The sequence below is a fragment of the Epinephelus moara genome, chromosome 12 (genome assembly GCF_006386435.1).
Source record: "Epinephelus moara isolate mb chromosome 12, YSFRI_EMoa_1.0, whole genome shotgun sequence".
In the NCBI taxonomy this organism is placed as follows: Eukaryota; Metazoa; Chordata; class Actinopteri; order Perciformes; family Serranidae; genus Epinephelus; species Epinephelus moara.
Window position 1 is genome coordinate 39,668,204 of NC_065517.1, and position 14,639 is coordinate 39,682,842.

At 45.4% G+C, this 14,639-nt stretch overlaps 2 protein-coding genes across 5 annotated transcripts in view; both read right to left on the reverse strand.

The window, feature by feature from the left end:
* Positions 1–14,639, reverse strand: part of LOC126398660 (vascular endothelial growth factor A-like) — a 193,839-nt gene that overhangs the window by 65,120 nt on the left and 114,080 nt on the right. The gene's annotated exons all lie outside the window — the stretch shown is intronic.
* Positions 1–14,639, reverse strand: part of lrfn5b (leucine rich repeat and fibronectin type III domain containing 5b) — a 29,337-nt gene that overhangs the window by 6,284 nt on the left and 8,414 nt on the right. For 2 of the 4 annotated variants that reach the window (XM_050058158.1, XM_050058157.1), the window contains exons 3-4: positions 4,583–5,499; positions 3,626–3,800 (exon numbers count right to left, since the gene is read on the reverse strand). In XM_050058158.1, the coding sequence (XP_049914115.1) occupies positions 3,626–3,800; positions 4,583–5,473 (1,066 nt within the window). In that variant the 5' untranslated portion in view covers positions 5,474–5,499. Of the gene's footprint in view, positions 1–3,625; positions 3,801–4,582; positions 5,500–7,502; positions 7,889–13,085; positions 13,902–14,639 lie in introns of those variants that run through there. The other 2 variants (XM_050058156.1, XM_050058159.1) reach the window with 2 other exon arrangements.

Consider the following 14,639-nt stretch of genomic DNA (forward strand, 5'->3'; position numbering starts at 1 on the left):
CGGGGACATTAAACATCATCACCCCCGAACAGGCGAGAGTGCTGGCAGTCCGCCATTACAGCTTCTTATTTAGCTTAAACAGTCCGATTTCCCCATTATACAATGTTTTTAAAATAAAGCGGCCGAAATCAGTTGAAAGCTTCGTGGCGGTGACGTCAAGAGTCATGCGACCATGGAGTAGTCATGTAGTGCGTTAAAGCCTAACGTTAGTTTTTTTACTTCTGGCGATCGCATTTAAGCTTCAAATGCGGTATGAAAGGTGTTCATATATGAAGATTATCTCGCTGAACAAAACCTGTAAGTATCATATACTTGTGTTAGCCACAGAGCATATTTTCTGACATAATCCAAAACGCAATGCAAAAATCACATTCACTTTCTCTTCCGGGAACCAGCGCGATGCTAAACTTCCGGGTTTTGACGTCAGCCCTGGCACACTCTATTGTAAGGTTTACAAGTTAAGATAATTCATATGTTTTAGTAACTTGCTAAAAACACATTTACAGTGTTTGTACTGTTAACTATTTATACATTTATGTTCACAGTTATTATTTACATTTTAAAACATTCACAGCAGCATTGTTAAAAACAGTTAAATAATCTGCTGGATCTGCCTCAGTAACTCTCACACACAGTTACTTCAGTCTAAGTCCTTTTAGCATCTCATTGGTTAGTTCAGAGACATATGACCCATAACAAGGAAGTGTAACCAGGAAGTGTGGTTGTCGTGAAGCTGCTTAAGTGTGGAGAATAGTAAAGTGCTGCTTAAGAGAATATCTGTCTCCATCCTGCTGTGTACGCTCAATAAGAGTGACCCAACCACCACACATCGAACCCATATGCTACACAATTTAGACTGATAAACAGCACTACAGGTCAGAGGAAGTGGAAGTATTGTTTGAGTTTGGATCGAACTGTCCCTTTAAAGTTGCAATAAAACATATCTGTGCAAGTTAACATCCTGTGCACCCAAGATAAAATATTATCTTTTGGGAATTTAGTGCTCTTATATCTGTCTGGCAAATACACTGAAAGGCTACAGCCATTAGCCTGTTAGCTTAGCTTAGCATAAAGATTGAAGGCACAGGGAAACAGCTAGCCTGGCTCTTTCCTAAAGCAATTCAACTTGCCTACCAGCACCTCTAAAGCTCACTAATTAACAATTTATAAGTCTTTTGTTTAACTGATACACAACCTTAGCATGACAACAATTAATGTTTGTACTATTGGAGTTAACTCATCAACACAAGTTTGCTCCCAGCTAAGAAATGGTACGGCTCATTAATCTGGTAAAACCACGACTCGTCATTTTTACACTTATGTGTTTGTATGAATTAAACAAACATGATCTGGTGTGGTAATTAGGGAGCTTAAGAGAGCAGTGCTAGAAGGTGGATTTTGCCAGACTAGCTGTTTCCCTCTGTTTACAGTCTGCTAGGCTAATTGCTAAGCTAACCAGCTGCTGGCTGTGCTGTAGCTTCATATTTAAAAGTGCTGCGGAACTCTGGAGAAGATAGTTGATGGTTGAGTCTCAGTCCCAGGTCCTCAAATACTGTTTTGGGTTGGTATTTGACAGTCTGGGTATGAGACTCAACAACAAACTAACCCTCTCCAGAGTTACATACAGCACCTTTAATGCACAGATATTAGAGTCGTATCAATCTTCTCAACTAATTCTCAGCAAGAGAGCAAATAATTTGGCATTTTTGAACATGTGATGGTTCAACCACTAAAACACAGGCCCTGTTTACACCTGGTATCACAATGCATCTTGGGGATCCGATCACAAGTGGACAGCTTTAAGAGCGTTTTCATATTAGGTACGATTGAGTCGCACCGTGCTCAAGTACGAGTCCCCCTCCTCAACACTCCTCTGCAGCTCAGCTTGCACATTAGTAATGTTCATTCATTCATTCATTTTCTGTAATCGCTGATCTTGTTTTGGGGGGGCTAGAGCCTATCCCAGCTGACACTGGGTGAGAGGCAGGGTTCACCCTGGACAGGTCACCAGACTATCACAGGGCTGACACATAGAGACAGACAACCATTCACACTCACATTCACACCTACAGACAATTAACCTGCCTGTCTTTGGATGCATGCAAACTCCGCACAGAAGGGCTCCCCCACCTGGGGTTTGAACCAGGAACCCTCTTGCTGTGAGGCGACAATGCTCATTAGTAATGTTGTTCTGTACAAATGTACACTTGCTTAATCATATACGTGACATTTGTTGTGCTACAATGTAGAAAAGGGTGCCGCAGACGGACACTGCCTCAGGGACTGACATCAGCAGGGACGGGCAGGGCAGCGGGATGAAGCTCTGCTCCTGGGCAGAGGAGGAGCTGCTGCTGTTGGGCTTGGAGCTCTCTTCCTCCCCCTGGAGCTCCGACTGCAGGTCGAAGGCGGCAGCAAACTCTGATCTGGGTCTGTCCATGGTGGACTGCGCTGCTGTCTGATATAGAGGTAAGGTATTAAACTGAGACTGTTTAAAACTCCTTGTAGTCTTGTTAAATAGCAGACCACTATGTTTTGGTACAATTGGTTTTTATACTTGATGTGAATTGTACCGGAATACACATGAACCAAACACTAGACCGCCTTTTCAAGTGGATTTGGGCACAGATTGGCGTTCAGTGCCTGAGTAGCCTACGGCACACAGTGTTCACACTAATCAAGTGAACTGAATGTTGGAGTGATGTGTTCTCAGATGCAGGCCTGATTCTCTGATGTGAAAGCCCTTTAAGTCTGCCTGTTCACATCTGGTGTTGGCATGTGTCTCCACATGTGTCTTGAGTGACCACATGTGATCGTATCTCACCTCCCCGCTTCTCAACAAATAAACACGTTCATCATTTCCATTTGCAGAGCCCAAATGTGTTGTTGTTTTTAACCAGCTGGAGGCAGCAATGCAAATCACCAGTGTCCAATTGTGTTTGGAAGGTTTGTTATGCTATATGCACACTTCAGCACCAATTTATTCATTTGCCTCGAGAGGACAGACTGCGGGAGGCTGAGGATGGTTTCGAGGAGAGATGGGGGTTCAACTAGTGCGGGCAAGCAGTACATGGCTCTCATACCACCATCACTGCCCACTCCAACATGGCGAAAGACTACTTCAGTCACAAAGGAAGTCATTCCATCATCTTACAAGCTGTGGATCACCTCTTGGTGAGTAACACACACAAGCACATGCCTGAGAGGACATCAGCCGAGCAGGCGGTCCTTAAGTGTGGACACATTAGTGTACACGCTGCCTAAAGAATGTGGCCACATGCAGCTCAGACCACCTCCGAATGTGGTCTGAGCACATCTGTACTTAGAGCTGTCCACTTGTGATCTGATCACCAGAGACATGACATTAATGCGGTGTGTAAACAAGACCATATAGATGTGAGAAAGTACAATTTTCTATACGACCGAAACATAGCCGACAAGGTGAAAAAGTCACTTCATCCCCCTGTAACTTTAATCAGTGTGGGAGCCAACACTCTTCCACACTCTAAACTTTATCGCCTGATGTAGACAAGTACTTCAGCCCCTATAGTCTTCTGCGTACACGAGCAAACAACTAATTTTGTTCAGTCAACAACACAAGCACAGCCCCCGGGGGGAGTAAACAGACCGGAGTCCTTGACAGTGCTGATGAGGATGTCCAACGTGCCATCTGTGTGGACCGCGGCCCGGGAGGAGTTGGACATAAGGCGTCCGTCAGGGGCGATCCAGTGGATGATGGGGTCGGGGTCGCCCCTGGCCTTACAGCGCAGAGTCACACTCTGACCCTCCAAAGCTCGCAGCTCCTGAGGCAGAGGCAGGAGAGGCGGTGAGTGGGATGTTAAACACAGAGACACACTGATTTAATAATGCAAGAAAATCCCCAAAACTGGACAAACAGTTATCCTTTGTGCTGGAGGACCAGCTCAGATGTTATAATTAATGCCCTTATTGATGGTGTTGTTTTATTCCCTGTGAATATAACCAACAATTGATCACTGTCTTGATATTGAATTAGCATGCTTATGAAGGCAAGATAATCAATGTGACAGTACATTGCAGTGCATATGATGGAGTCCAAGTAAAACATAATTTCCTCTGCAATTATGCAGAGGAAGTCGACTGAATGTAAATTAGGCGATATAGCTGTAGTTATTTGGCAAGGATTTGATCAGATAATTTTGTTTGGATGCATGAATCAAGGGCTAAATCACTGTGAGCCTTCCCGGCATAATAAGAGCTTCGCCGCGGATCCGTCGTAAACCTGCAAATAGCTTTATTAAAATGGTAACTGAAAATCCTGCTAAAGAACCTGTCTAAGAACTCTCCACAGGCCACAGTTGGGCTCCATTTTTTAAGTCAGTCCAATATATTTTTACAATATTCAGTTAGCCGAGTGGCCCAGATGAGTCCCACACGTCTTGTACAGTAAGACTCTCCTGGCTCGCAAAGCTAATATTTGGTGTGACAGTCAAATAAAACACAAAGTGCCACCCAGGATTAAGTGAGTCAGAATCCAATGTCTGGCTCAGAGGGTGTAACAGTAGTTGTGTCTTACAGTGCACATGGCTCAATTTGGAGGTTATACCTGAGAGTGCCTGGTGATGAGAGGAGGCTCACACAGGAACTCTTCCTCGGAAACTGTCCAGAAATAGCGTCCGGCGAGGTGCTGTGGTGAGGCACAGGTCTCCAGATCATCCTCCCTCCGCAACCTCCGCAGCCACAGCAGCTCACAGTTACACCTCAGCGGGTTCCCCCCGAAACTCAGCGCGAACGACGTAGGCCCCATTATCCCAGAGGTGGCCAGGACCCCTGCTCTTTGGAAAATAGGGTCAGGTGGAAGCTTCTGGAGCTTGTTGGAGGTCACATCCAGCCTCTTGAGCTTCTGCAGCCCAGAGAAAGTGCCCTCTGGGATGTAGCTGAGCATGTTGTGGTCCAAATTGAGTGTGTGGAGGTTGGACATCCTCTGAATGGCCACCCATGGCGCACTCTCCAAGTTGTTGTAGGATAAATCCAGCTCTTCCAGCGCTGTCAGATCATTAAAGGCCCCGATCTGGATGTGTGTGAGCTGGTTGTTGTTGAGGATGAGGTGGTGCAGCTTGGACATGCCGCTGAAGGTGTCGTTGAGGATGCGGGCCAGCCGGTTGCTGTCAAGGTGAAGCGCTCGCAGGTTCTCCAGGTCTTTGAAAGCGTGGGGCGCGATGGAGCCGATAGTGTTCCGAGAGAGCGTCAGGTCCACCAGCTTGGTCATGTTGGCAAAGTCTTTGCGTTTGATGCTGGTGACAAAGTTATCCCCGAGACGCATCTCCACCGTGTGCCTGTCAATGTTCGGGGGCACGAAGAGGAGCCCCTTTTTGTCGCACAGAGTCGCCAGGTTGGGGTTCAGCACCTGGCAGACACAGCGTTTGGGGCAGATCTGAACTTTGTGGGCCTTCACAGCCACACCGAGGACTATCAGATAAACCAGGAGAGACTCCATTTGGCTCTTCAGTCAGGTTAATACACCTAAAAACATCAGAGCAGAAAGAAAGAAAGAGAAAGGCATGTTATTCATTTAGCAGTTAAAGGGATTCTGTGCCGCTTTCAACCAGCTTTGTATCATAACAACGTGGGTCGTATGTGTAAATGAACTGTGTTAGTAACTACTGTATGAGTAAATTGACGACCCCTCACACGACATCTATTGCACGTCTGCCCTTCCTAAAAGAGGGATCCCTCCTCTGTTGCTCTTCCTGAGGTGTCTACCTTCTTTTTACTCATTAAAGGTTTTTTTGGGGGGAGTTCTTCCTTATGCACCATGAGGGTCCAAGGACAGACAGGATGTTGTATGCTGTAAAGCCCTCTGAGGCAAATTCTGATTTGTGACATTCGGCTGTATAAATAAGACTGAAATTGAACTGAACTAAGTGACATATTTTAGCAATATTACATTTTATATTCAATGCATAACAGTAACAGTTCAGAACAACCGATAAACTGTACTATTAACTCAGACAGTGAACACAATAACTGCAGCATGTTTGTGTGAAACGAGCGATTTGGATGAATTTTAAGCAGATTACTCTGTGTGAATATTACATCAGATGAGATTTCCTGTTATTTTTAGGACCTTTTTTCATCTGATTCTATGTCTGTATTATGTTTAATTTTATTTTGGCAATCATACATATTTAATAGGCTCCTTTTTGAACAAATACAGTGTTTTCTTATTCCTGACATTTGGCCATTGTTCTTTTAGCTCTTTAGTTGTTTTAACTGTGTACTTTTCTAATGCAGGACGAAGTGAATATAGCCTGTGTTCAGGTCTTCACCCTACCCTTATCTTATTATATTATCTTCATTTCACATCTTGAACAATAATGTAAGGTTTAAAAAATAACAATTTTATTTAGTTTCATTCACAGAAATGAATAAAATACTGAGATATAGGCCCACTGTATATTCTTTTAACTGTTTTCTTACATCACATAAAATCTAGAAGGCCCTGAGACCCCCCTTGAAAGTTTGGTGACCCCTAGTGAGGGCGGGACCCCCAGGTTGGGAACCATGGCCTAGATCTCCCTGCTCATTTGCGAGCATGCTTGAACTACAGATTGTACACCCTCATTTTTCATGCCCGCTCTTCAGACACAAAGCCCCGCTCTCTTTCTGTCTCTTAAACTCAGATCAAACTGTAAAACTAAGCAGCGCTGATCAAACGTGAACCAAGATTCTGTTACTGCGTTGCCTATTTCTCACCTAAAATGTTTTCAGAAACACATTTTTAGCTCACTGTTTAACTCCAATACCGAATCATTTGTTACCAGCTGGCTGTCAAACATTTCTTTAGACAAGCCAAAACCAACTGGCATTACTGTTGCATTCATGTGGTGTCTGTGTAATCGTAAAAGTTAGTTCCTGACTGGAAGTAATTGACATGAATGCCCCATCAATCATCAAGTTTCAACAACTTGGTTAGTCGAAAAATTTTGTTATGTGACTTGCCAACTAGCCGACACTGACGTCAAGTATACAGACACATGGCAGACAAAAGTAAATGTTTGGTTGATGGTAAGAAACTTTTTATTAAATCGTTTTGTATATCAATGTTTTGCTCAAATGTTGATATTAGGCTGTAACTGTTAGTTGCTGTCTACGCAGTGTTCAGAAATTTTAGTGTAAAGCGTCAGATTGGATTTACGAAAGCGCCCCTAGAGTGACATAGTTTAGTTAGTAAAGTTATTTATTAGCATGATAACAAGTCAGGTAAAGTAATATTCTAATAGTTTTGGTGAATCTACTGGTGCACAAATAGGTATCAACGTGTTTAAATGCTCTGAGCAGTAAAATCAGGCTGTTCTCATGCACTGTTTGTACATTTTCCTACAAAAAGCTACATGAAGGGGCGGAGCTGTCTACATCCTCCTCCTCGTCATCATCATCCACCTGAATATTATCTGTCGAACAACTTCCCATCTTGGGAAATGGGACCACACAACGAGCACGTGAACGCAGCATACATCACCCACCGGTGGGAGCATTTGTTGTTCCGGTGCGGCGCAGTGCATTCCTAGTTGTAGGTTTTCAACCATCCTCTTGAACAAAAGTTAATCCCACAACCCTTTTTCTCTGCTGTCTCTGATTTTCTACAGCATAGACAACCCAGTTCCATGACAACACCATCCTTCCAGCAGTGAAATGCATCTTAAAAGAATGCAAAGCATGAAATCTGTGATTGTTGTTTGTATCATTTTCATCAGACTGTAATTTCTGGGTAATCACATGAGCACTGAGACTTCCCCCCTTTAAAAAGGGAACTGGGGGATTCTGCTGTGTAAAGTTAAAGCTTTTCCGCTAGATTTGAAACCCCATCATTGCCAGCTCACAGCTGAGATTTACAGAGAGTCCAAATTCTAAGCAGGAAGCTGAGCAAGTCAATGCCTGAACAAACAATAAACGCTGTGCAATTAGACATGAAACTAATTAGTCACCTGCAGACTTGAGAGTGAAACATCCCCGGTAATCTTGTATGATTTTTGTGACAGCTCTCCTTTTTAGCCCCTGCTCCCCCCGATCGTACTTTTTTGATATGATAATGCCGGTCCTTTTATGTTTGTGTACAGAAGGATGAAAGTCTAGACTGGCAGTCCAGGGCCTCGTCAGAATTAGACTGATATCTCCCAGGATCATATCACCAGTAGGAAGGGATGATTGGGCCCAGCGCCTCGGCGAGGATGTGCTATGCCTCGCTATTGATTTTCTCTCTGCTCTCTCTGCTGCTACTCTTACTTATGACACAGCTGAGATGGGGGATAAGGAGGGATCCATTTGATGAATCCTGAGACCTTGTCAGGGATATAGCATGTCATAAAACTAAGACAGTGGAGATCCGATCACAGCTCTGCAGGTGCGCCGCACAATGTACCAGAGCGCCAGTGACATTAGCTGTGATTATTTTTAGAACTGAAATTTAGTGTCATTTTGGTAGAACATGCAATATTCAGCCCTCTGGGTGTCCCATTACAGCACACAGAAAGGAACACCAATCCGATCAAACACGGGGAACAAGAGATCCAATCCCACAACTGTAGTAAAAATACAAAGGCTAACCTTTAAATACAGAAGAGAATGGCTGATTTATGATTATAGCTTTCTGTGGTCTGCTGGTAATGTCTCCATTGTCGACGTCGGGTCTTGGAGAGTGTGCATAAAAATCTTGCCTCAGCAAAGAGCCTGCCAGCTGAGTGCCTTCATGCTTCAAAAAGCCTCTCTTGCACCGGAGCTGTGACACACAACTCAAGGTGTAATAACCTTGACAGTCGGAGGATGAGGAAAATATCATGGAGTAAAGAAAACATCAGAGGAGATGGGAGTGACATGCGTGCCACATGGGGGCATGTGTTTAATGTGAGGAGGGGAGTGGAGGATGCCTGGTGGCGTCCGCTGACAACAGTTGCGTTTTGACAGCTGGGTAAAATGTATCACAGCCCGAGAAGGAGGCAGAGGAGAGGTCGCCTTAAAATGGCCCATAATAGCAAAGGGAGGAATGATATCATTGGAGGGAGCACGCCGGGTGTGACATTTTCATGAATACTGCTGATGGAGCAGCGATGAATCAATGTCTTTCTCGACCCATTTTTACAGGGGACAACTTCACCAAGTCGCACAAGAGCCCCGTTTGGTGGATTGCAGTCTGGGGTGCAGTGGTGCAGAGATCTGAGCCGCTGAGCAAATGGACTGTGGTGTCATTATTAAATGTTGTCAAGACTCTCCTTAAAGATGGCAGATGACTTCAGTGTCAAGCGGTGCTGCAAAGCTACTGTATGTGTAGTGGTGCCTAAGTGGAAACTTTAATATCTACTCCATGCGTATCAGAGGAGAGCGTATAAAAGCTGAGGTGTAGGTGTGTTCGTGTTGGTGTGCCAACCACCTTCTGCTCTGACTCTGAATGGCATGGCCTCTGGATGTGCAATGAGGCGGAGAGGACCTGCTACTTCCAGACTCGAATGGCGCTGAAGACGTGATATTGATTCACTCTGTGGAGATGGGGCTTTCTTTTTTTTTCCGCTGCTGAAAACTCAGCCAAACGTGAAGAGAATGGTGGCAACGGTAATCCCTACAAAATTCGCTCTGTGAGGACAAAAGGACAGCCCCCCTCGCTGCTGAGATGAGGCCGGAAATGTCTTCCGCTGTCTCCCCTAATTTGCATTTAATTATGGTTGATCCACGGAGATTTGCATAACAGGTTGCACTCATCAGGTACATGAACAAATAAGTAGATAATCAATCAATGCATTCATCAATCACGCACTTCATCTTTAAATGTCACACCCCCAGAAAAATCATTATCCTCCAGGTTGGGCTGTTCATTATGGTGAGGCGATTTGGGAGGGCCACGAATAAACAAGAAAACAGATAATCTCGTGATGCATTAACCATAATCTCCTTCCCAGTCAATCAAATGTTCGTTTACTACCTCTGAGCGGGTCTTTTCGCCCTCGGAGGACACAACAGACTGACAGCACACACCCACACACGCACACCGGTGGGTGGATTTGTGCCTAATAGAGGTAGCTCACTACACAACAACCCCCAGCAATGGAGACAGACATTCATGCGCAGCAGCAGCAGTAGCAGCAGCAGCAGCAGCAGTATACTGTAGGAAAGGATATCTATGGTCTCCCTGGGGCAGCATTCGCCAAGAAAAGCCTTATGCAGCATACTGCATGCCAATCGTCCGGTGAGGTAATGGGGGATATGTTTTCAGATGGTCTAACTTATGCTGGAGCTCATGTGAGAAAGTCTCTGCAATCCACGTCTGGGCAGGGAGTCAGGGAAAGCAGCCCTTGCGAGGGGGGAAGTTAATGAGATGAAGTCTGCTTGGTATGCCTCCACGCAGGTCGACACGATGGCAGTGTCTCGGCAGCGTCTCACCTGGGCTGCTCTGGGGGAAGCAGCCGGACGTCTGCCGCTGCCAGAAATAAGCTCTGTTGTGTCAAGGAGGTAAACTGATGCTGCAACATGATGGTAAAATGGTATCGACAAAGCAGTGAAATAGGTCCTCAGCCTGCCTGCCTTTATGAGACCAAATGGAGCTGCTGCAGCTGCTGGAGAGGATCATATTCTCACTGAGCTGCTAGAAATTCTGTTTTGTCGGGTAAATGCTGGTGTAGCCCGAGTCCAAACATCCTGACCAAACACTGATGCCGTTATGGAGCGTCTAACTAACACATCTGTGTTTGTGAATGAGGGTATGTGCTGCTGTGACACCCTTTTCCTACAGAGTCTGCCAATGTTAGAATGCGATAGCTCTTGGGTGACAGCCTTGATGCCATGGCAACACAGAAAACGTCAGTTTTGGGTGAGATGTAATCAGTGGCTCATTTTCAGATCACCTAATAATATTTAGAACAAAGAGCCCTTGACAATTGAGGTTGTGTTTGAAGGCCGGAGCAGGCTCATTGTACCTTTTATGACCCTGCAGTGATGAGGAGAAAGGAGATTGTACACTCAGCTAATTTTGTGTTGGATTCAATGTTTGGAGTGACTGAATCATTACCGTTTTCCCCGGTCTTGTGCGTAATAAAAACCTAAATGACTTGATGTAGCGCTCTGATGTAGTTGAAATTACTTTTCAGTCAGACAAGCTTGTGTGTGTGTATCTGTGTGTGTGTATCTGTGTGTGTGTGTGTGTGTGTGTGTGTGTGTGTGTGTGTGTGTGTGCCAGGGGTATAGCATACTAAGCAGACCCCACTGCATCAATAGAAGTGCTGTTCATCAGCATTTACAACTCCCCCTTGCAATTCCAAGTGTTTTCCTTCACACGCTATCACAGGTAAATTCAGTGATACCTTGATATGCTGGATATCTCGAGACAGGAGCGTCGGGTCCAACAGATAAACAAACAAACACGCTTCATATTTTAGATGCCGAGGCTGAGCGGGGGCCAAATTGAAATGCCGATCACAGACTTTGGATCTTAATTCTTGCACCGTGGTGACGTGCCCTGATGTGAGGGGCTTATGACCTGGGATTTTCTTCCGGAAAGAGCAATGCAGAATCCACGAGCACTGCCTCGGAATATCAATACGGCCTCGTCAAGTGAATATTTTCCACACTATATGGGCCCACACGTCCATGGGCGTAGATATCAGGGGGGAGGGACACAAGGGACATGTCCCCCTCGATACTTAGAACATGAGCGTTTATATTTAGAGGACTTTTATTTTGATGAAAGTAAAGACAATAGGTGCATAAAATGTCAGTAGAATGCTCTGAATTTCCTGAATTTTCCCTGTTTTGCTGAAGCAAAATCAAAACCTTGCACACGTCTCACAATTCCTATCCAATTCCCAAGTGCAGTTTCAAGCACAGGAAGAAAAGGCAAAACCCTGACATCTCTTTGTGAACATACCATGCTCTGCTACATGGGGCCCTTTTCATGTTGCACTCTAAATCTGTGGAAATTAGGACAGCTGAAATGAAATCCACGATCACCGTATGCACACTCATTTTACCTCTTCCACAGACCCTCAGGATCTTGAGTTTCTCCACCTCGCGCAGCAGCAAAATGGTTAAATAATGCATAATCTCCTTTCCTTATTGTGTTGTGTAATCAAAAAAAGCAACTCTCACACAGTGCATGCACACCACATGTGGACCAGGTGCAAGTTTACGACTGTCAGATCACCTCAAGTGTCTCAAATCTTCACGAAAAGCACAGGAACAAAAGCCTATTTTGCAGCGAGTAAGAAAAATTTGGGTCAGTGAATGTAGAGCTGGTCTGCAGAACAGCCTCGGCGCTGAGGAACCACACATCACTTCTCTGCTATCGGTGAAAGGTAGCAGCACATGAGCCACATCGCTGAGTGCATTAACATAGCACTGAGAGCAAATAGAAGCAGCAAAATGAGGCGTGGGCCTGATTTTACTGGTGTAGCAGTTACACTGGTGCCTCGGGCACTCATGAATAATAAGATCTGTGATAACTAACACTCGACATAAGATATTATACCTCACCCTTCATACAAAAAAAAAATCACCATGATCATATTTTCACCTGTCTTCGTCAGTCACCTGGCAACATGTCCCCACTGCCCACACACTCACCCTGGTATCAGTTTTGTCACTTAGGCTCATTTAGATTTTATCACACCTTAATGACTGATGTGTGATTTGCATATCAGCACACAGAGCAGCAGATCACTGGATCCTCTGTGCTGATAAATGCACAAACAAAGAAACATCTCACATCTGAAATCTTTATCCGAGACACACAGAGAGGCTAAATAATGGCCACATTAGGCATGATGCTCAGCTTCACCTGTAGGGAGAGAGAAGCAGCACAGAATGCAGCCAAGTGGATACTAAAAATAAAAATTGCTATCTGACTAGGCGATTGAGGATTTTTTTTGACCTTGCGGTGCAGGTCCTGGGCTGGTGGCCACAACCCCTGTCACAGGGGAGAATGTGAACCCTTTCAGATGGGTCCTGAGAGAAGTGCTTCAAGTCAATATTGCGCCTCTTGAAAGACAGTCCCCCCCCCCCACCACCACCACCACCACCAAAGAGTTCAGAGCCCACAATGCACAGCAATAAATGATTGAATTTACCTTGCAGATGAAACATCCAGCCAAGTCAGAGAGGAGGGTGGGTATGAGCTGATGTCCTCCCAGGAGGGCTGAGAGCATTCCGCCTAAAATGGGACCGACGGTGCCTCTTGGAGATAATTCAGGTGTCCCGAAACACGCGTCTTGGCTCCTATAACATGTGACGGCCTGCGAAACCAGCGATGCCCTTCAAGAAATCCATGACCAGCATATAAAGGACGACTCCTCCGCCGATCCCGTCGCAGCAACCGGGGATATGTGCCTCAGCTTCCCCCTTCTGTCGTGAAAAACACAGTGTAAAACGCAACCTGAAGGGTCCCGGTGTGGCTGCGAGGCTGCAGCTGTGCGGGATCGCCTCCTACTGCGCATCCGCCTGTGTGCACCTCCAGAAGAGAAAACGCCTTTGTAGCGACAGGCTGCTTTAATATCTACAGCGCTGTGAGTGACTGGTGCTGTGCTGCTCAATCCAGCCAGATGTTCGTATCGCTTTCACGGGCTTTTGCTGGCGACGCAGGGCTCAGTGCGAGTTAATCCAGATTGACTGAAAGGTTGCTGCCATCATATGCCCCCCTCCTCCTCCTGCTCCTGCCCCCGGACTACTGTCAACCACCGACCCGGCTCCATTTCTGACCAGAGGTGCTGTGCTCGGAATGGTAATCAGTGCGCTCCGAGCTGCACAGAGACCATTTGTGTGCATAGACAGATGCAGTGCCTCCCAGCCTATCTCACAGGCAGGCATCATAATTTATTCATGTAGATTGAACTCTGCTGCACGAAAACGCAGTAGGTCTATAATATTCCCTCAGAATTACATGAACTAAGAAGCACTCATAGCCAGTCACATTAAAAAAGAGTCACACATTTGAGGACTTTTATTGCAAACCCACCCTAAAACCCACCTTAAAAAATAAAACCCTTGCTGCACAGTACTCTGCCACATAAAGCCAAATATAGCAGCCTATAGCTGAATACTCCTGCATGTATTACATAGATTATTGGCAGCAAAGTGTTGAGTTGGCTGAAACTTAAAGCCCTGGCTCCCCGGGGGTCTGCTTGGCACACGACCCGTCACTATCTGATTCAATGATCCTGTGGCCTTTTGTGCAAGCTGGCAAAGTAGCCTGTATGTGCATGAGTCTGTTACGGTGCAGGAGACTTCTTGGACTCACCCGCTCCCCAGGGCCTCCTGGCACCGTGGGATAGGTGTTTGCTGTCTTCCCTAAGGATTTAGACTCCAGATCAATAGCTCTGTCCAGCTACAACACATCAGTTAGGATCAATGGGAGTAGCTTAAGTGGTTTAAAGGGACAGATCACCCCTAAATTAAATATACATGTTTTTCTTCTTTACTGTTGTGCTATTTAGAAATCTAGATTGTTTTGGTGTGAGTTGCAGAGTGTTGGAGATATCAGCTGTAGAGATGTCTGCCTTCTCTCCAGTATAATGGAACTAGATGGCACTCAGCTTGTGGTGCTCAAAGTGCCAAAAAATACATTTGAAAATCAATATCTCTTTGCAGATCATGACCTGGTTACTCAAGATGATCCACAGACCTTG